At 44.0% G+C, this 26,455-nt stretch overlaps 2 protein-coding genes across 2 annotated transcripts in view; one reads left to right on the plus strand and one right to left on the minus strand.

Moving 5' to 3' along the window:
* LOC137519012 (carbonic anhydrase 13-like) overlaps window positions 1-26,455 on the plus strand; it is a 204,168-nt gene that overhangs the window by 125,683 nt on the left and 52,030 nt on the right. The gene's annotated exons all lie outside the window — the stretch shown is intronic.
* Window positions 80-24,724, minus strand: LOC137519011 (carbonic anhydrase 1-like). The gene is made up of 7 exons (XM_068237583.1): window positions 24,649-24,724; window positions 19,536-19,733; window positions 14,032-14,150; window positions 10,245-10,340; window positions 6,828-6,890; window positions 2,898-3,053; window positions 80-292 (listed from the first exon to the last, which is right to left on the minus strand). The coding sequence occupies exons 1-7, from the start codon at window positions 24,683-24,685 to the stop codon at window positions 176-178; spliced, it is 786 nt and encodes a 261-aa protein (XP_068093684.1). The 5' UTR covers window positions 24,686-24,724; the 3' UTR covers window positions 80-175.

A 26,455-nucleotide genomic window follows, 5' to 3' on the forward strand; every position in this document is an offset into this window, starting at 1 on the left:
ACTCTGCTCCAGGGCCCCATAGCAGCTGCTATGGCTATTGTTACACACCTACACTGATTCATTAATTCAACAAATAAAATACTATTTCAAATTCATTTTATTGGTTTAATTACACAGTATACATGTCACTATCATCTGGTAATGTATTTGGCGATGGAACAGACATGGGTGCCTTTTAGAAGGAAGTCCGGAGTTCTCTGCCTTTCAGCAGTTGGGGTGGGCGGTGATTGGTCAGGATTGGACACTCCTTCTCCCCCTCCCCAGAAGAGAGGATGCTGCGGAATTTACTCAGCTGAGGGAAGAGAGAAATTACTTTAGAATGACATTTCATGGTCTGCTGTTCTGCCATTTATTGTAATAATTATCCTAGAGGATCTGTTCCTATTTATTTCTATGGGGCTTATTCATAAAAGGGGGAACAGCCTGTTCACTGGAAAAACAGCATTATTGCTACTACACCAATGTCATTTCTCCTGTCTTCATACTTATAAAGGTTGCTATTAACAATACATTCGCTGGATGATCAATTGTCCAATTCGATCCTTATGATCAATCAGAAACGATCATTCGGACCCACTAATGCAAGAACAACTGTTAGCCAATCCAATCAGATTAATAGAATTGATCTGAAAAAAAAACAGATGTATTCCATTGACTTAATCTTATCACATTGGTTAGCATGTTTCCTTCCATTAGTGCGCCCAAATGATTGAATTGGACGATCGATCATCTGGAGGATTGTATTTTTAATGGTCACCTTAAAGAGAACCTGTAGCGAGTAAAATTATTTAAAATAAACACATGAGGTAACTTCAAATGAACATTACATAGTTACCTTGCCATCAGTTCCTCTCAGAAGCTCACCATTTTCTTTTGACAATTATCCCATCCAGTTCTGACAACATTTTGTCAGAATTGAAATATATCAGTTGCTGTCAGTTATATATCAGTTGCTGTCAGTTACAGCTGAGAGGAGAACTGATGTGTCCATGTTTCCCTATGGCTCAAGTGGGCGATATTACAGTTTAACTGTGTGCTGACCAGGAAGCTGTTATGGGGTAATGGCCATTTTCAAAATGGAGGACAGAGAATTCCCTTGATCACAGTGGACAAACAGGACGCAGGAGAGGAGAAAGAGATTGATGAGTAGACTACACAGCAGCTAGTATGACTTGTGTGTGGTTATTTTGACTTTTAATTTTCAGTACAGGTTTTCTTTAAGAGTGACAATTAGGCTAAATAATTATTACTTTCATACAGGATTGCCACTTTTCCTATAACTGTCAAAGTAATGGAAAATCTGCTGCAATAGGCATGATAGTATCCACAGATTTCTAAGGCAACTTTTTAAAGAGAAACCGTAACTAAGAATTGAACTTCATCCCAATCAGCAGCTGATACCCCCTTTCCCATGAGAAATCTATTCCTTTTCTCAAGCGGATCATCAGGGGACTCTGTATGGCTGATATTGTGGTGAAACCCCTCCCACAGTGTGATGCCAGGACCATGGTTATGACATCACACTGTGGGAGCCTTTTTGCATTATGGGAAATAACAGCTGTTTCCAACTGCCAAAAAATGCATGCAGCATCTCCTTCCACTGACATCACCTGCCAGCAGTAAAAATGTCACCATGTGATAAATGTCAGAATGTAAATTGGAAAGGAAAGATTTTACAATGGGTAAACACTGACTAAATAATTTATACATAATAATTTTGAAAAAAACGAAGCACTTTTATGGCTGTAAACATTATAATGTCCACATTTGAATTGCAACATGGGCTTCAAGCCTAAGCAGTGGAGGGAGACAACTTTGCGGGATCTGGTGGTACAGGGGCCCCTGGAGAGGTTGGGGACCATGGGGCAATTGCCCCCATTGCCACTAAGGCAGCGCCGACCCTGGCTATGGTTTCTAGCAAGGTTAGTTTGAAAATGTTACCCGTGTTAGACAGTTATAGATTTTGCATACTTGATGTAAAGGGATTTTTTTTTTAGCAGCATTAAGTTGCAAAAAAGGAATTCAGTAGTAATGAATCATGGATTATCAATTTGGTAAGAAAAGTAGGCTTACTCTGTGTCCCTTTCCTCTAGTAACATCTACACTGCTATCACTGCATTGTGTTTATGGAGCACTTCTCTCCAGTTTCCTTCTGTACTGTGTCAGTAATCTGCACAGGTGACTGAAGCGCAGGGTGCTATGTGCTGGCCGCAGGGGCGTAGCAATAGGGGTTGCAGAGGTTGCGGCCGCATCGGGGCTCTTGGGCCAGAGGGACCCCGAAGGGCCCTTCCTCAACTACAGTATTAGCTCTGTATTGGTCCTATGCTCATAATAACCACTTCTATAGATACTTTAAATAGTGGTAATTATTAACAAACTGTTCCCCATTCCCTTCTTTTACCTCTGACACTGTAGTTGCCATTGGCAGGTTTTGGTGCGGCGTATCAATTGTTATGTATAGAGTGCTTGGGGGGCCCCATTGTAAAACTTGCATCGGGGCCCACAGCTCCTTAGCTACGCCACTGGCTGGCCGTCATTAGAGAGTAGGCATTGTTGAGGTGTATGGTGACTAAAGCGCAGGGTGCTATGGGCTGGCAGTCATTAGAGAGTAGGCATTGTTGAGGTGTATGGTGACTGAAGCGCAGGGTGCTATGGGCTGGCAGTCATTAGAGAGTAGGCATTGTTGAGGTGTATGGTGACTGAAGCACAGGGTGCGGTGAGCTGGCAGTCATTAGAGTAAGCATTGTTGAGGTGTATGGTGACTGAAGCGCAGGGTGCTGTGAGCTGGTTGGCTGGCAGTCATTAGAGAGTAGGCATTGTTGAGTTGTTGAGGTGTATGGTATCACATGGTAGTTTTTATCTCATCTGAACAATATTAACTCCTTTATTTGCATTACCTGGTCAGGGCTGACACTGATAGGCTCCCTGAATATGATCCAGGTGACACACTCCAGCAGGGGAGGGTGGGTCAAAGATCCGATGTATGTCCAGTAATCCTTTGATGCAGGAAGCAGGGATGAAGGATCGAAATCTGAAAAAGGAGCTTGCTTCCCCTAAAAAATAGAAAACCAATAACAGTAGTTAGAGGAGAATTCAATTTAGCAAGCTTAATTTTATAGTATTATACTATCATCATATTCTTGTGGAACAGTATGGACAGTGGCGTACCTAGGGAATTTGATACCCGGTGCCGATCATTTATAGTGCCCCCAAAAATATATTTTTGATGGGAGGATTGATGGGTTGGGGGGCTGAGTGTGTGCATAGGAGGAATTGGGGATAAAGAGGTACAAACACAAGACAGAGAGCCTGGTGGGAGAGGAGAAATGGCAGGAAGACCTCTCACCAGAACTGCAGATATCACCAGTGCTGTTTGGCAGGGACATGCTGTTAACGCCCCCCCCCCCCCCCCCCCCCCCCACTAAAATTTGAAAAGAGGAAAGGGTCATGGGGAAGTCAACAGGGTGGGAGGAGGAGTAGGCAAATCAAGCTAATCTAAATTGCCTGAAGCTTGGTCCCTGCTCACTACAGAAGTCGGCTGTCAGCACCTGTATCACTGGCTTCACAGACTGTGTTGCATTATTGATTAATTACTCTGATCAGGATAAATAATCAAAAGTCCAGGGCACTCTGGTATTACAGCAGCCAGTGCACATGGCTACTAATGACAGGCAACTTCTGAAGCATTAAAAACACATCCTGCCACCTCTCCCTGCTAATGCCCCAGCTGCAGCACAGCAATCATTCTCTCTACTCACCCTCTTGCTCTGCACATTCATTCACTTCAGGCTGTGTGTAGAGAGCGAGGAGACACATTGCCCATGGGACAGGAAGGGGTAAGGGTGCTACATCTAGTGCAGGAAGTAGTACAGTCCCCTGCACTGCCTGCTATTTTATAGTTGCCCAAACTATGAGAAAAGGTGCCAGGTGGAAGAACACAGTGGTTGAGCACCATAGTGGCATCCCTAGCCATGGCTACACCCGGTGCTGTGAGCACCTGCAGCCCTATGGTAGGTACGCCACTGAGTATCTGCTACGGATTGTGCATATTGGGGTCATTTCTGCTACCGATTGTGCATATTGGGGTCATTTCTGCTACCGATTGTGCATATTGGGGTCATTTCTGCTACCGATTGTGCATATTGGGGTCATTTCTGCTACCGATTGTGCATATTGGGGTCATTTCTGCTACCGATTGTGCATATTGGGGTCATTTCTGCTACCGATTGTGCATATTGGGGTCATATCTGCTACGGATTGTGCATATTGGAGTCATATCTGCTACGGATTGTGCATATTGGGGTCATATCTGCTACCGATTGTGCATATTGGGGTCATATCTGCTACCGATTGTGCATATTGGGGTCATATCTGCTACCGATTGTGCATATTGGGGTCATATCTGCTACCGATTGTGCATATTGGGGTCATTTCTGCTACGGATTGTGCATATTGGGGTCATTTCTGCTACGGATTGTGCATATTGGGGTCATATCTGCTACCGATTGTGCATATTGGGGTCATATCTGCTACCGATTGTGCATATTGGGGCCATATCTGCTACCGATTGTGCATATTGGGGCCATATCTGCTACCGATTGTGCATATTGGGACCATATCTGCCACCGATTGTGCATATTGGGACCATATCTGCCACCGATTGTGCATATTGGGACCATATCTGCCACCGATTGTGCATATTGGGACCATATCTGCCACCGATTGTGCATATTGGGACCATATCTGCTACCGATTGTGCATATTGGGACCATATCTGCTACCGATTGTGCATATTGGGACCATATCTGATAACGATTGTGCATATTGGGGCCATATCTGATAACGATTGTGCATATTGGGGCCATATCTGATAACGATTGTGCATATTGGGGTCATATCTGCTACCGATTGTGCATATTGGGGTCATATCTGCTACCGATTGTGCATATTGGGGCCATATCTGATAACGATTGTGCATATTGGGGCCATATCTGATAACGATTGTGCATATTGGGGCCATATCTGATAACGATTGTGCATATTGGGGCCATATCTGATAACGATTGTGCATATTGGGGCCATATCTGATAACGATTGTGCATATTGGGGTCATATCTGCTACCGATTGTGCATATTGGAGCCATATCTGATAACGATTGTGCATATTGGGGTCATTGGACGTGTTTTTTGTTAAAATCTGCTCACATTACGTGTATTTTCTTGAGAAAACCTGCACAATTATGTGAATTTTCTGGGAAAAGGGTCACCAAAACTTGGGCCCTCTGTCTTTGCGTTGCACTTTTAAAGGGAACCCGAGGTGAGAATAATATTGAGGCTGCCATATTTATCTCCCTTTAAGCAATACCAGTTGCCTGGCTGCCGTGCTGGTCCTCTGCCTCTTATTCTTTCAACCATAGACCCTGAACAAGCATGCAGCAGGTCAGGGGTTTCTGACAATATTGTCAGAACTGACAAGATTAGCTGCATGGCTTGTTTCTGGTGTAATTCAGTTCACTACTACAGCCAAATAGATCAGCAGGGCTGCCAGGCAACTAGTATTGTTTAAAAGGAAATAAATATGGCAGCCACCATATCACTCTCACCCTGGGTTCACTTTAAATTACAGTTAGCCCCGCCCTCATCCGGTCATGACCACGCCCATTTTTTCGCCGCGGCGCGCTTCGCGCGCAGCAGGTTGTAGCCACACCCATTTTTTGCCAGGTCGTCAGCTCCCCCGGAAATTGGTCCAGCACCTGCATAGCACCCCCTAAAAAAATTTCCTGGAGCCGCCACTGGTATGGAAGATCAGCATGTGAGACAAAAAAAGATTAATAACATACATTTCCTGTAAATTAATTTAGAAATTAAAATACAAATATAATAATAAAATCGGGAAGATAAAACATATGTATCCATGAAAAACAAACAATCTTAGCTACTTGAAGAAAAAGACAGAAGCATAAGATGCCAACTACTACCAAGATGTGGTTTCAAATACAGGCACGTCATTTATTTGAAACATATCACAGTTTGCTGAATTGTCACTAGATGGAGCTACTCAGTTGCCAAACTAGTGTTCTGTTGCAACGCTAGACAGCTGCCAAGTAGAACTACAGATTTTGAATACCAGGAATAGATTGTGTGGGCAAGATGACATACTGCAAGGAAGTGGTAACATTGCCCAACCTTTGGCCAATCAAAAGTGGATGTGTGCAGCATCTAAACTGTGCTACTCCTAGATACATGTAGCAGTTCCCTATTATGGGGACATTTTAGCATGCAATCAATTGCTGGACAGGGCTGGGTGTAGCTTTCACAATTTGCTTAGGCAAGTTAAAGGGTGCCTGCACACATTCAATTTTGAAATGGCAAATTTTACTACCTCCATGTAGTATGAGGGCCATCAGATTTTTAATCCTATAATATAAACTGATTGTCTAGGTAAGCTTTCATACAACATGGAGGTGGCCACCTTGACAAGTGATTGGCCAATCAAAATTGAATGTGTGTACGCACACAAAGTCCGCAGGACTGAAAGAGGACTTCAAAACTGCCACCTTTTGGTTCAACTCAGGTATTTCAGATATTTAGCTTTTCTTTTTTGATTTAAAAAAGGGCTGTTTTTTTAAATCAGCAAAAATGTACTTTAGGTAGATTTACACTGCTTTCAGGTATAACAAGCAGAATCCCACATGAGTGACTCACAATTCATCCCATGACCTTCACCACATTGCAGAAACTTTAATGCTCAATATTTTTCTTTCAGTAATTTGTAGCTACAATGAAGAATGGATTTAACACCAGTAAAAGACAAATACACTATTCACCTTTGTTCTAACTTGGCTTAGTGCATCCACCACTTTCTGAAGACCTGCATGGGCATTGCCAACCTACAAAAAAGGAAATTATACTGCTTAAACCTCATTGCAGTTAATCAAGGAATATGCTTTTTTAACTAACCAGCTATGGTAATGCGGCAATATTTCATGAAATTTTTTGGATAGATGATAAATAGATAAATAGATAGATAGGTGATACATCTTTCATATTTGAACATTTTTGTAGTTTGTGTATATTAAACATTAGGAGGAAGCAGGATTTACTTCACAGCAGCCTATTGACACAGATGTCCTGGCACCCTAGACTTTGCCACCATGAACTTACAAACCCCCGCTGAACTGCATCGTAAGTGTGCTGGCTGGGCCAGCTGTCATTTCTCCCTTACTTCCCTTGCCCATCATAGGTAGCTTAGTGCTGCTTAGTATAAGGTAGCCAGAAGTTCCCTCAATATTATGTAGCCAGAGGAAGCTCTGTATTAAGAAACTAGAGATTCCCCTGATTGAAGATCTTGTCAGTGGAATGCGGAGAGCAGGGTAAGTAACCTCTCATTTACACTCTCATCAGGACTCTACATAGGGATGGAGAGAGGGAGGCGCTCGGGGAGGGGAGTGAGCCACCTCTCCATCACCAGGCGCCTGTAGGCACGTGCCTACAGTGCCTTATGGTAAATCCAGCCCTTGGAGGAAGACATATGAATTGATGGGACTTAATCAGGAAGGGTGTTGTACATCAAGTAGAATACATTTCTCTATTTTTTAGTCCATCCTAAACACTGGCATGGATATGGCCCACGAGGACTGGCGTTCAACACTTGTGAATTAGAGGATAGGTGGGAGAGGTTTTGCAGGGTCAACATTAAGGAGGAAGATAAAGCTAGGGAATCAGACAGGGGTTACCATTATGGGAGGCAGGATTAGGGATTTGTATCAATACAGGTAGTCCCCGTCTCATGGCTCCAAGTTATGGGCATCTCATAGATATGAATGAGAAACGGCTGCTACAATGCAGTGCGGACAATGCTGACAGAATGGAAGTTAAGTGGGACAGTTCGCTAGTTACTGTACACTGTATATTAAGTCGGCAGAGGAGGCACTGCTAGCATAAAGGGGTACACAAACACTGACAGAGGAAGCACATAAATGGGGACACAGGAGGTACACAAATGGCTAAGAGGAAGCACATGGGGCACAGAGGAGGTGTGACTGGAGGTTTGGTGGGGATGTGTCTCTTTGCCCAAATATGGCCTCAATTCACTAGGCAGTTTAGACTGGTCTACAGATGGTTTTTAGTCTACTGGTGGTTTGGTCAGTTGCATCAAAGGGTAATTCACTATTATAAAATGTTTTAGACCTGGTCTAAACCATTTGGTAATTAGGTGGGTAAAGCAGGGGAAATGATCAAAAGATGCAATTCACAAACGAGTAGCTATGACTGACATCCTTCTCCTTTGACGAGCTCTCCTCTGCATACAATTAAACTCCTGAATAATTAATTTAAAAGATTCCATCCTCACATCTAAAATACCTCACAGAATTACTTTACCTACAGAAATCAGCTGGTCTAATCTCTGTCAGAAAAAGTAGGCGTGGTTACTCCTTGTTTGGCTTTGTGAATTGTGTAATTACTGAATGTTAGACCAGGTCTAAAAACAAGTCTAAAACATTACACAAAACCATCAGTAGACTAAAAACCATCTGTAGACTAGTCTAAACTGCTTAGTGAATTGAGGCCATATGTGTCCGTCTTTCTCATCACATCTCATTAGGAAGTATGATAAAGTTAGGGAGCAAGGTTAGTGTTTGGTGTCAGGAAGTGGGTTAAGTGCTGCGGTACGGTTAAGAATCATAAAGCGGGTGACATTGTTGTAGGCAGTTACGGTAGGCGCTGAGAAGGGAATTTATTGTTGAGGGTAAATATCAATATGTGAGGTTTAGATTGATAGGAATGGGGAAAACCAATAAAAATGACTTCTCAAACCTGAAATAGCAGTTTGTAAATGAATTTGCTCATACTCTGTATAGTGCTTATAGGTTTCTAAATCCACCAGCACTAGATTCAGACATACACCTGCCAGCACCTATGCGTATGAATCCTAATATAATCAGCTATTGCTATTATTACAAAAACAGACATGTTGCTGCTCACCTTTGTTTCTGCAGCTAAACATATAAATCGGGATGCTGCCTGCTCTCCCTTCTCTGTTTTTATGTTTTTTGGGAGAGCGCGTAAGGTAGAAGTGCGCGCTACACAGACCGTAGCGTGCACTGAGGCTTTTATTTGCGCTGCAGGATAAGCCCTAATTCTAACAGTAATTGTGTTCGCCTTCACCCACCCACATTTTCAGGATTACTTGCATTTTCCCCTCCCCTTTCAGGGATTGCTGATGGGAGATGTCTAGAACTCAGGGCCTATTTAACTACCTAACGACCGCGTCACACCAATGGGCGTGACTGGGGAGGCAGCCCCAGGACCGCCTAACGCCAATTGGCGTCAAGTCCTGGGGCCGACTACAGCAGGAGATTGTGCACAGGCTGCACGTGCATTTCCTGCTTGGGGGGCTGAGCTCCGCCCTGCCTTCAGTCTCCAAGCGGCAATCGCTGCTGGGGAGACTTTTAGATGGCGAAACCGCTGTCTTTCAACTAAGTGCAGCATTGCGATCCACGGCAGCGCTGTACTGGGGACAGCCGTGTGACACAGCTGTCTCCCTAGGGCACCAGAGAGTGATCAGCTGAAGCCTATGACAGCCGATCGCCATGATTGGTTGGTGGGGAGAAGGGGGGGGGGATCACTTGTGTGCTGTGTTGTGCGGCCCTGCAGCTTGGCCTTAAAGCTGCAGTGGCCAATTTTACTAAATATGGCCTGGTCTTTAGGGGGGTTTAGCACTGTGGTCCTCAAAATGGTTAAGCGGTCATAGTGCTATTTTGTAACCAGCTATGATTAAGGACTACATTTGTCCGAATGTGCTGATGTTTGTGAAATTTTAACTTTGGATATGTCCAGCAGTAAAGAATCCTTTCGGTTAAGTGTGGACCTCCCTTTCTTCTGTTGTGCTACATGGGTGTTGCTGACCCAGTTGAGCATTATTCTGGGACGGTGTGGGGTGATGCGGTATCCGTCTCAAATGGATCATGTGACTGCTGTGATCACTGTAGGTTGGGGAAACCCTACCAACATCAGCTATGACATGGAGCTTCCTGCAATGTTGTTAATGAATTGCTCATACTCTGCTTATAGTGCTTATAGGTAGCTCGTGCTAAATCCACCAGCACTAGATTCAGACGCCCAGCAGCCAGCACCTGCATGCATGAATCCTAACAATATCCATTACTGCTATTATTAGAAATATGTGAGCATAAATGACAGTAGTGAAGCCAAGCTTCTTATTTGCGACAGCCATTCCAAACCTTCAGGAATACGGTCAGCACAGCACATCCATCAAGATTTTTTGAGGCTTCAGCAAAGCTGGAGTATTTCTCTGCATTCCAATGGACTAGATGTAGCTGCAAGAGAAACATATAAACCAGTTACACAATCAGTCATTGAGTAGCTAAACTATGTGCTAATTTCACATATTATTCTTATTATTAAAGGACAACTGAAGCCAGAGGGATATGGAGGCTGCCATATTTATTTCCTTTTAAGCAATACCGATTGCCTGGCTATCCTGCTGATCCTCTGCCTCTAAGGATCCATTCACACTAGAGCGTTTTGATGGCGATTCCGGCAAAAAAAGCTCATGTGCTAGCGATTTTTAAAACGCTAGTGCAATAATATCCTATGGGCCCGTTCTCACTTGAGCGATTTGCGTTAATCGGCGGCGATTAACGCAAATCGCCAAACGCAAACGTGTAGCCTGCACCATTTTCAGGCGATTTCCCGGCGATTGCGCTTCAGCGCTATAGAAGCGCTAAACGCGATCGCTAAAAAATCGCCAAGGGTGAATGGCGATTTTTTGCGTTCAGTGCAAAAAATCGCCTTAGCAAAACGCTAGCAAAAATGCTAGCGTTTTGCAATATGCAAGTGTGAATGGGCCCTAATACTTTTCGCCACAGACACTGAAAAAGCACATGAAAATCAGGTGTTTCTGACATTATTGTCATATATGCTTGTTTCTGGTGTAATTCAGACACTCCTGCAGCCAAACAGATCAGCAGGATAGCCAGATAACTGGTATTATTCAAAAGGAAATAAATATGGCAGCCTCCATATCCCTCTACAGTTGTCCTTTAAGTGGAGGTTGGCAGGGATGGCAGAAAATGAAGTGCACAGAGCTGGAGAGAGTGTTTAGAGTAAACTGTATATACCATGCCTACATGTTCTCTATTTGCATACTCTGCATTAATGGTGACCATAGGCAAGTTCAGGGGAGATTACAGCTGCCCAGAATCCCCCCTCAGACCAGGGTCGGTGCAGTGTCTGGGGACAGGTACAAGTTGAGACACCAGAATATCTGCAGGCACTCTGCAGCTCACAGCACTGCCCCCCTTTCTTTCCATGCTACATTTGTCTTTGGATGTAGCAGCAGCATGTGTGCAGAGCATGGAGCAGCAGTGTGTGTACAAAGCATGGAGCAGCAGCGTGTGTGCAGAGCATGGAGCAGCAGCAGTGTGTGTACAAAGCATGGAGCAGTAGTGTGTGTACAGAGCATGGAGCAGCAGTGTGTGCAAAGCATGGAGCAGCAGCATGTGTACAGAGCATAGAGCAGCAGTGTGTGTACAGAGCATGGAAAAGCAGTGTGTGTACAGAGCATGGAGCAGCAGCGTGTGTACAGAGCATGGAGCAGCAGTGTGTGTACAGAGCATAGAGCAGCAGTGTGTGTACAGAGCATGGAGCAGCAGTGTGTGTGCAGAGCATGGGGCAGCAGTGTGTGTACAGAGCATGGAGCAGCAGCGTGTGTACAAAGCATGGAGCAGCAGCGTGTGTACAGAGCATGGAGCAGCAGCGTGTGTACAGAGCATAGAGCAGCAGTGTGTGTACAGAGCATGGAGCAGCAGTGTGTGTGAAGAGCATGGGGCAGCAGCAGTGTGTGTGCAGAACATGAAGCAGCAGCGTGTGTGTACAGAGCATGGAGCAGCACTGTGTGCAGAGCATGGAGCAGCAGCGTGTGTACAGAGCATAGAGAAGCAGTGTGTGTACAGAGCATGGAGAAGCAGCGTGCGTACAGAGTATAGAGCAGCAGCATGTGTACAGAGCATGGAGCAGCAGTGTGTATACAGAGCATGGAGCAGCAGTGTGTATACAGAGCATGGAGCAGCAGTGTGTGTACAGAGCATAGAGCAGCAGTATGTGTACAGAGCATGGAGCAGCAGTGTGTGTGCAGAGCATGGGGCAGCAGCAGTGTGTGTGCAGAACATGGAGCAGCAGCATGTGTGTACAGAGCATGGAGCAGCAGTGTGTGCAGAGCATGGAGCAGCAGCGTGTGTACAGAGCATAGAAAAGCAGTGTGTGTACAGAGCATGGAGAAGCAGCGTGCGTACAGAGTATAGAGCAGCAGCATGTGTACAGAGCATGGAGCAGCAGTGTGTATACAGAGCATGGAGCAGCAGTGTGTATACAGAGCATGGAGCAGCTCTGGGGAACTAAACAGAGCACAGAGTCAGGTATGAGGACAGCCCTGTGCCCTGCTGTGCGAATGCTTCACCTTCCCCTTCCTTAGCAATGTCGCCTGTCCTCATTATTATCTGTATCCAAACTGCTCTTGATCGATGCCGTTGTCGATCGGGAACAGGTCGGACATTTTGGAAATAATCGTCAGATCCTGTCAGTCGGATGGGAAATTGCACTGTGTGTACCCAGCATGATGTCCTACTATATTATTATACTGTATAGTGCGAGGCTCAGGGAGACCTTTTAGGAATCACCCCCTTGAAAATCCTGAGTTTTCCCCTGGTGACACTGCGAAACAGGGCACTATGATGACATGTAGTAAAAGAACACTTGTGGACACTGTTATAAAGGGGAATTGTGGTGACAATGTTAAAAAGGAGTACAGCAAGGATACTGTAAGAAAGAGAGCACAATGGCGGCCATAGTAAAAAAAGGGCCACTATGGGGAACTGTTATAAAGGAAATACTAAGGGGGGACACTATAATAAAGGGAACACTGAATGAAAAAGGCCACTTTATTAAAATGGTAATGGAGCCTCAGGGGCATAATAGGTTCACTGAAAAGCTTCCCATGCTGCTTGACGCAAATGGCCATGCCCTCTTTTAGTCAATCCACCTACCCCCATGTATATTTGCTATTTAATAGAATTCTTTTGTGTGAAATTAAACTTTTGCAACTAAAAATGTTCATGCAAATATCTGATCACATGATCAGAAGGTGCTCCTTCTTGGATTGTGTCATCTAACTGTTCAGGTTGCAGGGGGGCAGGAACTGACTAATGTCTCTGAGAAGATTGCAGCCTATAGCAATGATGTCCGTGGATAAGGAAGTAGCTAAAGCTACATACATGCGTGCACGTGAACAGGGAGCGACAGCTGTCCACACGTCTCGCCAGAAAGGCAGAGACGCGGCGGAAGCTGTTTGTGAATGGAGCATCCCCCGGCCAGATGCTTCATTCACTTGCGTAGGTCTCCTGACGCTAGCCCACGTACTCACGCGGGACTATCGACAGTTCCGGCGAAGTTGCGGCGACAGCTGTAGCCGGTGATTGAACATGTCAATCGCCTGGCGACAGCTCCGACGGTTGATGGTTCGGGGCGCGCACGTTATACACACGGGCGACCTGTCGCCGCAACACGCGCGTGCCACGTGGTTGCGGCGACGGCCGTACCCCGTGTGTATGGGCCTTAATAGCTGGGCTCCTGACCAGATACATTCAGTGTGACTTATTCAACGTCAACTGCTTATGCACAAACAAAAAGAGCTCTGCCACTGAGTGCCTACATAAATCTATGAGCACAATAGGGACTGGAGCGGGCTTTAAACAGCTGCTCTGGCCCATTCCGTTACTTCTGAGTTGTGTAATCTCGGCTCATGTAAAGTGAGAGCGCTCTGTATATATAGGCCACAGTGATGTTTTGTTTTATTACAAGAGATCTATTTGTGGCTGGAGAGTTCACAGGAGCTCACATCAGCTCACACAGTCTCTCACACACTGTCCTATTAGCAAATACCAGAACTGAGAAATTGCCATGCTGAGCCAACGTCATGCTGTGATGAGAAAGATGTAACTGACATAGTACCTCTGCAGAATAAGCCTTCCCATCCACAGTGTGTTCTGATCCGTGGTCATCTGATGGTCCCCAGTGGAAGTGGAATTGGTTTAGACGGTAAGTTGCCTTGAGCGGACCCCCTTTTACCACTGAAAGTGACATTAAGAAGCTTTATTTTATCACGTGTAGCTGGGACCTTTTTTCAAAAAAAACCCAGCCATTAACATAACTAGTGGTGTAGCAATATGGGATGCAGAGATAGCGACCACGCATACGTACAAAAAGGGCGCCCGGACAAAAAGGGCGGGGGGTGTAAACGCTAATTAATAATTAATCATTAATAGCGTTTATAAAAATAGTGTGCTATATTTCGTTCACAAATAATGTTTTACAAAATTATAAATCATTAAATAATGTTTATGAAATCGGCAATTGTGAAAACGTTAATCTTCCCTGTTTCAAAAGTTAAACTTATAATTACGTTTATTAAAAAAACAATAATATATGTTTAATTGTTATAATTGTATATTATTGTGAATAACCTTCATTTATGGTTTGTTCTAAAATCTGAAAATATTCTTTATAACGATGATATAAATATATCTACGTTCGTAATAAGTGTTGTAAAACATTAGTAAGTATTACTAAAATTTTACTAAAACTATACCTAAGCCTAGTCTTACACAGAACCCTCCCTGTACCTATCCCTAACCCCTAGACCCCCCTGGTGGTGCCTAAACCTAAGACCCCCTGGTGGTGCCTAACCCTAAGACCCCCTGGTGGTGCCTAACCCTAAGACCCCCCTGGTGGTGCCTAACCCTAAGACCCCCTGGTGGTGCCTAAACCTAAGACCTCCCTGGTGGTGCCTAACCCTAAGACCCCCCTAGTGGTGCCTAACCCTAAGACCCCCCTGGTGGTGCCTAACCCTAAGACCCCCCTGGTGGTGCCTAACCCTAAGACCCCCCTGGTGGTGCCTAAACCTAAGACCCCCCTGGTGGTGCCTAAACCTAAGACCCCCCTGGTGGTGCCTAAACCTAAGACCCCCCTGTTGGTGCCTAAACCTAAGACCCCCCTGGTGGTGCCTAAACCTAAGACCCCCCTTTATTATGTGGATAATAATGTTTTACTAATTGTGGCTGCAAAAAATATATTGCAATTTACGTGACGTACTGATCGCTTTATTTTGTGAATAATAATGTTTTACAAACAGTAAGGGATAAAACTTTAAATAATGTTTTAATTAGTTAAATAAGATAAATATGTTTAGTATTTTTATAAACGTTATTCGGCACGGGTGCATTTTATAAACGTAAATCACCACAAGCACACTTATAAATCATTAAAAATCTCCGGGCGCCGTTTGTAAACGTTATTTATGTCCGGCGCCCTTTTTTCCTGCTCGGCGCCCATTAAACGTTATTTATTATGAGAGTGAATGGCGGCGCCCTTTTTGTCCACTAGCTGCCTGCGCCCTTTTTTCCCGCTTCCAGCGACCACACCAGGGTCCCTGGAGCAGAGGGGCCCATTAAGGGCCTTCTTCCATCCATTCTATAAGCTCTTCATTGATGCTATGATGGTAATGAACACTTCTACATGTGCATTGCATAGTGGTAATCCTTAAAGAACCACTATACCAAACAATTGTACAATATAAAATGCATGTGTCTACATATGTATAAAAAGTACATTTTGCCTTGAGAAAAATTTACTGAAAATATATATATTTTTCTATGTTTCTGTCACTTACAATAGGTTGCAAAAATCTGACAGGTTTTAGGCTAGTCCATCTTCTCATGGATTTTCTTTCTTTTCAAAAGCATTTCCTGGACAGCAGTTGCTCAGTCCATCTGCCAAAATAGTGTGCAAGCGAGTAGGGAGACAGGCCAGTATCTTTGTATTGATCCTTTCCAGTGAATGCTTTTGAAAGCAAAAAGGAAATACTGAGAGTTCCCCATGAGAAGATGGACTAGTCCAAAACCTGTCAGATCTGTCAGATTTTTACTGCCTACTGCAAGCGACAGCAACATAGGAGAAAAGTCTTTTATAGTGCTTTTTACTCTGGGAAAAATGTACTTTTTATAAGTGTAAATTTTAGATTTTACATTTTTTTGTGATAGTAGTGGTCCTTTAACAAACTGTTTCCTTACTCTAAGTACACCTCTCTGACATTGCAGCTATCATTGATAGGTTTTGGGTCTCTATATCAATTGAGTGCTTGGGGACCCATGGAAAACTTACAATGGGCCCCCAAGCTCCTCAGTTACATCACTGAACATAACATGTCTGTGGATAGGGAATACTGTCAAAGAAATATCACCAACATACTAAGAAAAGCAATTCACCTTTGATCTGAGTTTTATGATTGAATACCATGATTCCATGATATGTAATTTAATGGGCAGATTCCATCACATTCCATTGTGATAAATAAGCATATATGGTGGCTATGCTCATCTGTTGAGGGCACAGGATTTAAAGGGACCTTGAACAGGTTTAAAAAATGACAATTTCCACTTACCTGGGGTTTCCTCCAGCCAACCGTAGCCCGCGAGGTCCTCCTGGCAAGCTGGCGGCTCTGTTAATCTTCAACTTCTCCTGAAAGTCACCAGTGTTCTTCCTGGCCGAGCATGCTGCCCTTCTTCCCGCCAGCTGGCACGTGTCGGCCGGCGTGAGAGTCCTGCGTATGCACAGGACTCTAACACCAGCTGACTTGATGCCGCATGCTGGTCGGTGCGATGACGCATAGCGTGCTCGGCCAGGAAGAAGACTGACGACTTTCAGGAGGAAGTTGACGATTAACGGGGCTGCCAGTAGGACTTGGAAAGGAGCCAGAAGGACGCCAGGGGACCTCGCGGGCTATGATGGGCTCTAGGTAGCCCCAGGAAAGTGGAAATTGTCATTTTTAAACCTACTCGGGGTTTCTTTAAAGGGGACAGGAGGTGCTGAGGGGAGTGGTCAATTTACATGAGAAACAATCTTTAACCCATTCAGGTTCTGTCGTTTTCACGTGAGAAATGTTCACTTCCCATTCATTAGCCTATAACTTTATCACTACTTATCACAATGCACTGATCTATATCTTGTTTTTTCCGCCACCAATTAGGCTTTCTTTGGGGGGTACATTTTGCTAAGAGCCACTTTACTGTAAATGCATTTTAACAGGAAGAATAAGAAAAAAATGGAAAAATTCATTATTTCTCAGTGTTCAGCCATTATAGTTTTAAAATAATTAATGCCTCCATAATTAAAACTCACGTATTGTATATGCCCATATGTCCCGGTTATTACACCGTTAAAATTATGTCCCTATCACAATGTATGGCGACAATATTTTATTTGGAAATAAAGGTGCATTTTTTTCCATTTTGCATCTATCACTATTTACAAGTTTAAAATAAAAAAAATATAGAAATATTTCATCTTTACATTGATATTTAAAAAGTTTAGACCCTTAGGTAAATATTTACATGTTGTTTTTTTTTTATTGTAATGTTTGTTTTTTTTTATACTAAAAATTTTATTAGGGTACTTTTGGGAGGGTGGGAGGTAAACAATAGATTTATAATGTAAATGTGTGTTAATTCTGTTTTTTTTTTTTCAGGTGTAGTATTACTTTTTGGCCACAAGATGGCGGCCATGAGTTTGTTTACATGACGTCACTCTAAGCGGGAAGGGAACGGCCAGAAAAGGCGCAGCTTCCGAGAGAAGCTGTCGCTTTTTCAGCGGGGGAGAGGAATCAATGATCGGGCTCCGTAGCCCGATACATTGATTCCTTGGCTACCGAATCCGCGGCCGGGAGTGCGCGTGCACGCGCACGATCGGCCGCGGGGGCGCGCGATAGCGCGCATGGTTCCTGGACGTAGAAACTACGTCCAGGAACCAAAATAGGTTAACCTTCTGAACTCAGACACTCACAACAAGCTGGAACTCTAGTAATGATAAAACTCCCCCCCCCCCCCCCCCCCAAAAAAAAAAAATCAACTCAAACGCAAGTTGTGCCTGATGCACTAATTGAGGATATTTGCTTACAAAATCGATTACATGGAAAAACATTCTGCTCTACAACCTTTCACCAGTGTTAGGGTTTCCACAGTTCAAAAGGGTCCCTGCTCAACTCACACCAGTCAGCAGGCAAGCAACCATTTCGTGCTCTTGAACCTGAGATTCACGTTGAGGCTTGTCTATAGGATCTACCCAGGGCCGTTTCTTGAGCAGTGCAGGCAGGGCGACTGCCCTGGGTGCAGACCAGCAAGTAGAAGAAGGGGGGGCGCAGGCAGAAGGACATAACCGCTAGGGAGCTGGTGACTCATGGTGCAGTCAAATGGAAGAAGCAAGAAGATTACCTTCCTTGACTCCTCCTGGGTTGCCTGCGTCAGACGTCAAGTCATCATCACGTCACCACTGCGTGAGGACACCTGATGTCCTGTAGCGGTACTGCAGGCTGTCAGTGCGTGGCGCCCATGAAGGAGTCAGCTTTCCGGGCTCTCTTCGCCTTTTTGTTTTCCTGGTCCCTGCTTCCTCCTAGATGAGCGGCTGGTCACTAGTAAGTAGGCAGATCTACTTGTGACCTGTGGCTGTGTGGCTGTCCCTAAAGAGTAAGGGTATGCGAGTCCATGGGGCGGGGCGGGGGGGAAAGGGGCACAATTTTTACGCTTTTGCCCTGTGTGCAATTCAGCCTATAAACTGCCCTGGTTCTACCTATGAATGGAACACATGCATGAACATAAAAACTAAAAACTCCAGGGAGCGACAAACTGCACTACTTACACCATTATATAAATAGGCTGTGCTGGAATAGGAACAGGAGAGCTACAGCCTGCAGCCAGACCACAATGGCTGCTGAAATATACAGTGGAAATCTAAGGTGCCTAACCCTAACCAATCTAGCAAATGCTAATTACCTCCTTACAACTAACCCTTATCTCCTTTCCTCAGTATTTGCCTAAACCTTACCACCTCCTTCAACAATAGCATCTTCTTGATGCCTACCCCTAACCTCCAACCCTTCCCTCCAACCACCAATTCTACCCTCAAAAACTGATCCGGGTAAAAACCATCACACAATTCATTTCTTCTTGGGCATCAGTTTTTCATCCATGACTTCCACTAGCGATAGTCAATGGGGCACATTTGATCTGTAATTATTGTAGACTCCCTATAATCGTGGTCCATACAGCGGAACAGACTGGATGGATCCATTTTACGGGGACTGATGTGATTCTATTGATTAACGTAGGATCCGTTCACATCCATTGGTATCCGCTCCATTTTGTACTGTTTCATGGAACATTTTTTAGGACAGTGTGAACCGGCCCTTATAAATGCACCACCTGAGCAAACTGATCACATGCTCTCCTGTGAGCTATGCTAAACACAAGCAACTCTAAAAACAATAACCAGTAATAATAAAAGACTGCGCGACTTCTCCCTGGTCGTATGTAAAGCAATATTATCCTATTTCTCTAACTAAAGATGCACGTGAACTCCTTACCAAGCTAAACGTGTTCTGTACTGCTCAACGTGTGGATAATTACCTGACTCATCATCCTTCTCTTCAGAAAGGACTTGAAATGAATGGCCAACATTGACAATAGACTTGATAGACGCTGGGTTGTAGTGGATGCTGAGAGACTTCAGTGATGCATCAGATTTGGCTTCCTTTGCATTTAGGTCAACTGGAGATTGGAAATTTCCTTCAGCAATAGGGTAAAGCTTGTGCCACTGCTCAGGCCCTGAAAACAACAAAGTATTTTACATTACAATGCATTACAAAGCGTAAACTAATCAGATGAACAATTGTGTCAATTGTCCTAATCTCAAAGGTGGCCATATATCTATCGACTTGGCAGCCGATCGACTATCCAATTCGATAATTATTATCGATTGAAAATCTATTACGCCAAGCGCATGCCCGATCAATGATGCAACCAATTTCAGGCCGACCATGTCGATCAGACATGCTGCAAGATGACAGGCCGTTGTGGTTGATTGGGTGCGCAGGTTAATGAGCTACAAATGCGACGAAACCCCCGGCGCTCTCCCCCCTAATTTCAAATGTGCCCCCTGGTGACCGGTGCACTATACTCGTCCGTGTCTGGCGATGGCTCTGAGATCTGTCCTCCATCCATGCATGCGCCCCATCAGAGCCAGTAGCAGACACGGACAAGTAAAGTATAGTGTACTGGGCACCGGGGGGCACATTGGACATTAAGGGGGACAGCTTCAGGCCGGTGATGTGGCAGATGTGGCATTACAAGTCCGATTCCTAATCAATTTCAGCGTGAATTCAATCAGGAATCTGGTAGCAGGAAAAAAGGGCGCCGGCTAAGGGTGAACGAAAAGTGCGCCGGCTGAGGGTGAACGAAAACGGCGCCACCATATAATGCAATTATCGTTAATATGGCAAAAAAAAGCAGAAAAAAGCGCGCCGCAATAAGTATCATTAACAACATTAGAACATTAAAGTTTTTGAAGTATGTTATCGTTTTAGAAGCTTGCAAAGTTATAGTTTTTATCATATTATTTTGTTTGCATGTACAGATTTTATGTTATCAAAGATATTATTGTTTCTATGTGGAAAATGGTGTTTCTGCAGAGGGAGTGGTTAGTTTTAGGTAACACCAGGGGGTGGTTAGGGTTAGGCACCACCAGGGGACTGGTTAGTTTTAGGCACCACCAGGTGGGGGTTCTGTGTGAGAGTAGGATTGGGTTAAGCTGTATTGTTGAATTACATAACGATTTTTAACGTTAATATCTTTTCATTATTATTTCCTGTCTGTTTTTATGACGGTATTTATCGTTAACCAAGTTTGACAATGATGTTTATCATTATCAGATTTCGTTATCCACCAGCACCATTTCGTTAGCTAGCCGGGCTCTTTTTTCACTGCGCCCTTTTTTATGCACACGGGAATCGGCCTGCGGTTTATGAGCAGCCAACAGATCTCTCTCTAATCTCCCTCCCTAATCAGATTAAATTAGAGAGAGATTTGGGTACTTATCCGTTAGCCGGGCGCATCCGGCAGGTGGCGCTAATTACTATTCCCCCTCCAGGCCGCCATGGATAGTAGGGAAAGATGTAACCCTGGTGGAGTTTTGTCGCCACCTGCCGGATGTGCCCGGCTAACGGATAAGTACCGAGATTTGTCTTTTTGTTGAATCTGCCCATCATCGCTAGATGTATGGCTACCTTAAATAGGATTTTTCTTATTTGGGGTTAAAAAGCATCACCGGGTTAAATAATGGCTTCAGGGAAAGCAATAGTATCTGCAGTACCAGGAATTGCAGGAGATGAAAACAAGTAATAAAATCAAAATAGATGAGACACCTGGCCCCAGATAGGACCACCTCTGAGTATTAAGGGAGTTGAGTTCAGTTATTGATAGGCCACTTCATTTTCAATGAGTCTCTTTCAAGCGGATCAGTTCTTTATGACTGGCATAAAGCTGATGTGTTTCCATTATTTGTGAAAGGAAAAAAATTAGAACCAAGAAACTATAGAACTGAAAGTTATAAGATAAATGGCATGCAGCTGGGAACATGAGGCTTGGAAAAGAACATGGGAATACTGGTTAATACTAAGTTAAGCAACTATGTTCAATGCCAAGCAGCAGCTAAAGCAAATACAATTCTGTAAAATGAGAAACATAAAATGGGAAATAAATCACGAGATGCGTATATACTGGGCCTGATTCACAAAGCAGTACTAACTGTTAGCACGCTGGTGAAAAGCCCTTTATCACGCCTAAACTCAGTTTAGGCATGATAAGTTTAGGTGTGATAAGTTCAGGTGTGATAAGTTTAGGCATGATAAGTTTAGGTGTGATAAGTTTAGGCATGATAAGTTTAGGTGTGATAAGTTTAGGCATGATAAGTTTAGGTGTGATAAGTTTAGGCGTGATAAGTTTAAGCACCAACTGGGTTAGCACCGCAGTGCACAGCTGATCAAAAGTTTTGCGCTAGCAAAGTCTGGTGCACTTCGCATAGAGTTTAATGGCGCTGCTTTGCGTGCAGGACTTTGCGCGCGATCTAAACTTATCTAAACTAAGCATGCCTAAACTTATCATGCCTAAACTGGTGCAATGGTTATCACGCCTAAAGTCTCCAACTGGGTTAGCACCGCTTTGTGAATCGAGCCCACTCGATCCCTCTATATAAATGTGAGGCTAGAAGCAATGACGCTACATCGGCAGTATAGAATACAGTTTTGGCCACCACACTATAGGAAGTGCATTACCCTTCTAGAACAGGTATAAAGATGGACAACTGAATTGATTAGAGGGAGGAATGGTCTCTCTTACCAGGAAAGGAAAACTTGTACAAACTGGGCTTAGAAAGCTTGTAAAAATAGAAGGCTAAGATGTGACCTGAATAATATGTAAACATACTGTACATCAGAGGGCAGTATGTAAGCTTGGCAGATGAGCTTTTTGGTCCTAGGCTTGTACAAAGGACAAGGGGACATGATCTGCATATAAAGATGTACTCTATCTATGCCATCTATTTAGGAAGAGATTCTTTACAGTAAGAGTAATTAAAATGTCGAATATTTCACCCCAAGAAGTTGTTATGGCAAATTCTATATCTGCATTTAAAGGGGGCTTGGATGCTTTCCTTACATTGTAGAATATCAACAGCTATTATTACTAGATAATTCCTGGCATAGTTGATCCAGGGATTTTATTTTTATTTTACTGCCCCCTGGAGTCAGGAAGGATTTTTTTTCCCCCTTTAAAGGGTAACTGGCCAAATCTTGTAAGGGCTTGTTTCCACTATAGCGAATCCGCATGGGGCACTGCATGCGGATTCGCAAAGTCAATGTAAGTGGATGGGGCTGTTTCCACTTGTGCGGCGGCGGGAGCGTTTTTCGGTGCGGCAGAAATCTGCACGGCAGAGCCGTCAGATTTCGCGTGCGGGAGGAATGCGGACGAATCGCCGCTAATGCATTTAATAGGGAAATCGCATGCGGCTTTGTCATGCGGATTTCCCCGCGATTTTGCGTGCGATTTCGCATGGTTTGCTATGGAGCTTTACTCAGGCAGTGACATGGTTAAATTCGCCTGGCTCCTTGCCATGCGAAATCGCATGCGAAATCGCGGCTAAATCCGCAGGCGGAAACGCAGCCGCATGCGATTTCTTCTGCGGTGGAATCCAGGCGATTCCGCACCGCAACAGTGGAAACAAGCCCTAAGGGTTAAGTTTTCTGCATGCAGATTCGCATAACCAATACAAGTGGATGGGCCTGTTTCCACTTGTCAGAAATCAATAGAATTCACACACCGCCTCGCGGTGTGCGATTCGCATACAATGTATTTAATAAAAAATTCACATGCGTTTTCGTATGCGAATTTTACCGCGAATCTGCAGGCGTTTTCGCCTAAAATCAGTGTAAAAGGACACAGGCACTGACATGGTTAAATCTGCATACTTACTAACATATGCAAAAACGCCCGCAAATTTGCGATAAAGTTCACGGTAAAATTCGCATCCACGTGCGAATTAATTTTGCGTTTTCTACAACTAATTTGCACCGCACAAGTGGAAATGGGTTCTAAGGGTTTTGTTGCCTTTCCCTGGATCAACTGGGATATACAAGGGAGCAGAACAGAAATGTACCTGATTTTTATATATCTTTGTATATTTTTCCTTGGTTGAACCTGATGGACAGATGTCTTTTTTTCAGCCAAATAACTATGTAACTATGTGGTAGATTCACTAAGCTGCTGTAAGGAAATTAGCGCACGTAACTTCTTACACATGATGAGAAGAGAGTAATGCATTGCATGTAATGTATAACATTCTGCTCTACTCATCATGTAGTAAGGGCTTGTTCACACCTAGGGCGTCTTGCGCTTTTTTGAGCTTTTTTGTCTACTCTTCATACTTTTGCAGTATATTTTTTTTTTTTATTGCAGGTGGGGTCTTTAAGTGGTGAGAGTGCTTCAGGTGCTGCTCGCACTGCTCCCCCTAGAGGTCTAGGGCACCCTTCACGCGAGTAAGTAGCTCCTATGTCACTACTTGTTTCTTGTTTCCAAAATGTTGGATAACTTGAGAGAGGGTGGGTTAAGGGGTCCAAGACGCGTTCCTGAAAAAGGGGCGCAAGGAAAAATGGTCGCCCGATTTTGTTAATAAAATTATAGTTAATATACACCAATATTCTTCATTGTTTAAGGTGTAAATAGGGTAAATTATCATAATAATATATCGGTATATATTAACAATATTATATACACTACAACTTGACCTAACCCGTCTCTCACACAGAACCCTCCCTTCCTGATGCCTAACCCAAAAACCCACCTTCCTGACGTCTAACCCTTAAAACCATCTTCCTGACACCTAACCCTAAAACCCCTTTTTCTGACATCTAACCCTAAAACCCCCCTTCCTAACTGTATAATGTTGAAAACTATAAATTTTTAAACAATAACTTTCAGATATTAAGGATTTAATGCTAAGCATTAAAAATGTCAAAAACTATCACGTTCAATTTTTTAAAACAATAAAAAATGCGGGTGCCCAAATTTCATGCTCCATCCCAAGACATCCTGCATGTGTCATCCCTGTAAACATGTATTGCCATATTCTCTCCTATTCTTACGTTTTGCAGGGACTCATGGTATTATGCCTCCCTTGAGGTCCACTTACCATTGTGTGCCTCATAACCCCAGTTTAATCCGCTCATAGTTGTGCAGCAAGTTCTCCTTCCCGTGAGTGCAGTTCTTTCCTTTTCTTCTGGCCCGATTTATATAGACTTGTTGCTAACATTTTACAATCTGATTTATGTGACTTGTAACATGGAGCAATAAAGATTCAAACAAAATGAAGACATTCTCTTATAAAAGACTGCAATGGTGCCACACATTATGAGGGACGTTTTATAGGCCTATACTTGACCTCTGTCTGGTTAAGGATTAAAACGGGAATAGACAAACCTAAAGAGGCCAAGATCTAATTCAGAAATGGAAGTTCCAAAGAAGATCTTCAAGAATGGGAGGTAGTGGAATTTAGGGAAGTGGACAAGTTTCCATAGGTCATGGTCGAGTTGCCTTGGGGTGCCATGCACCCCTGCACAGTCTTTATATCTCCCTCAGTGCTTTCTAGTATGACCAGAGCTTCCTTGCACCACTGTACAGTCTTCCTAAAGGCTTTTTTTGCTTCCTGGCACATTTTATATGTCCTCAGAAGTGCTTCCTTGTGTTCCTGTGGGTCCAACCAGGGACGGATCTAGACCAAGTTGAGCCAAGGTCAGGTTTTGGCGCCTAAACTGCCATTCCCCATCCAAATTTTGCCGCCTTTTTAAGAATTCAACAAACTGCGCCTGGGGCAAGAGACCCGCTTGCCCCTCCCCCCCCTAGATCCGTCCCTGTGTCCAACACAGTCCATCTCTCCCCCAATGTTTCCTTGCAGTCCTGTGTGGACATCATGCCCCCTCATGTTTCCTTGCACCCCTTTGCTACCACTGGGTCTCCCATAATAATATCTTGCTCCCTATGTGATCATTTTGTCCCACCAAAGTTTTTGTTGTGCATTACATTATATTTCCTTGCATGTCTCCAATGCTCCTACTCCAACATGTTCCATTCCTCGCCTCATAGGCAAAATAGTACAGGAAGGCAGGACAAAGTCATAGTTTTGGCACATTGATCCTCACTACTCCACACCAATTCAGCAGTCACATCTACTCCAGGCAACTGTATGTGACGTGACATACAAGTGCCTCAGTAAGTACAACAGGAGGGACCATGCGTAGTACAGGTAAGCAAGATAGTTAGCCACACTTCCTGTGTCACTCGACATATAGGTTGTGAGAATGTGTGACACAATGTACCCATCACATTGCTGTGATCCTCGGGCTACCAACCCAAGTGCAATACTGCCAATACACATCCCATAAAATGAATCTGGGTTGCATCGAAAAACATAATATATGTATCAATTAAGCTGCATCGTTTTTTTGTTTTTTTTTAAATCACCGGTATGAAAGATGAACAGAGGAATAGATATTCTGAGCTTAAGAACACTTTTTACTCAACTTACTCACATTATCAATAGTGTGGCAACCCAAAAACACCACATCCACATACAGTCAGGCCCCGAAAGAGAGTCTGAAGCCTTCTAAAAATGCTCTTTTTATTTGACAGTTATCTTGAGCAATATCAGCAGTGCTAAAACGCCGCATTCCTGCTTTGCAACAATGTAATTAGACTCCCCAAATCCCCGGGGGAAAATTGTGGTGATAGCTTCCTGGTAGAGGCAGAGCTTTGTGCCTTAGCTCTGCCTCTACTCACGTCAATCCCCGCTAATCGCCACCTCAACCCGCCCCTCTCAGTCTTCTTTCACTGCAAGTGGCAGGGAGAGGTGGAGATCCGCGCAAAGACAGACGCTAATGGAGACAGAGCTACAGCACTAAGCTCTGCCTCCCCGGGCAGCAAACTCCACTACCTGGAAAATC

The sequence above is a fragment of the Hyperolius riggenbachi genome, chromosome 5, assembly GCF_040937935.1.
Source record: "Hyperolius riggenbachi isolate aHypRig1 chromosome 5, aHypRig1.pri, whole genome shotgun sequence".
Lineage (NCBI taxonomy): Eukaryota > Metazoa > Chordata > Amphibia > Anura > Hyperoliidae > Hyperolius > Hyperolius riggenbachi.

Excerpts from the sequence above, each read along its gene's own strand:
- LOC137519011 (XM_068237583.1), bottom strand. The coding sequence starts at position 24,685 with ATGAGCGGATTAAACTGGGGTTATGAGGCACACAATG. Across the intron at positions 19,734-24,648 it reads GGGTTATGAGGCACACAATG|GGCCTGAGCAGTGGCACAAG; the intron begins GTAAGTGGACCT and ends TGTTGTTTTCAG. Across the intron at positions 6,891-10,244 it reads TGCTGACCGTATTCCTGAAG|GTTGGCAATGCCCATGCAGG; the intron begins GTTTGGAATGGC and ends CCTTTTTTGTAG.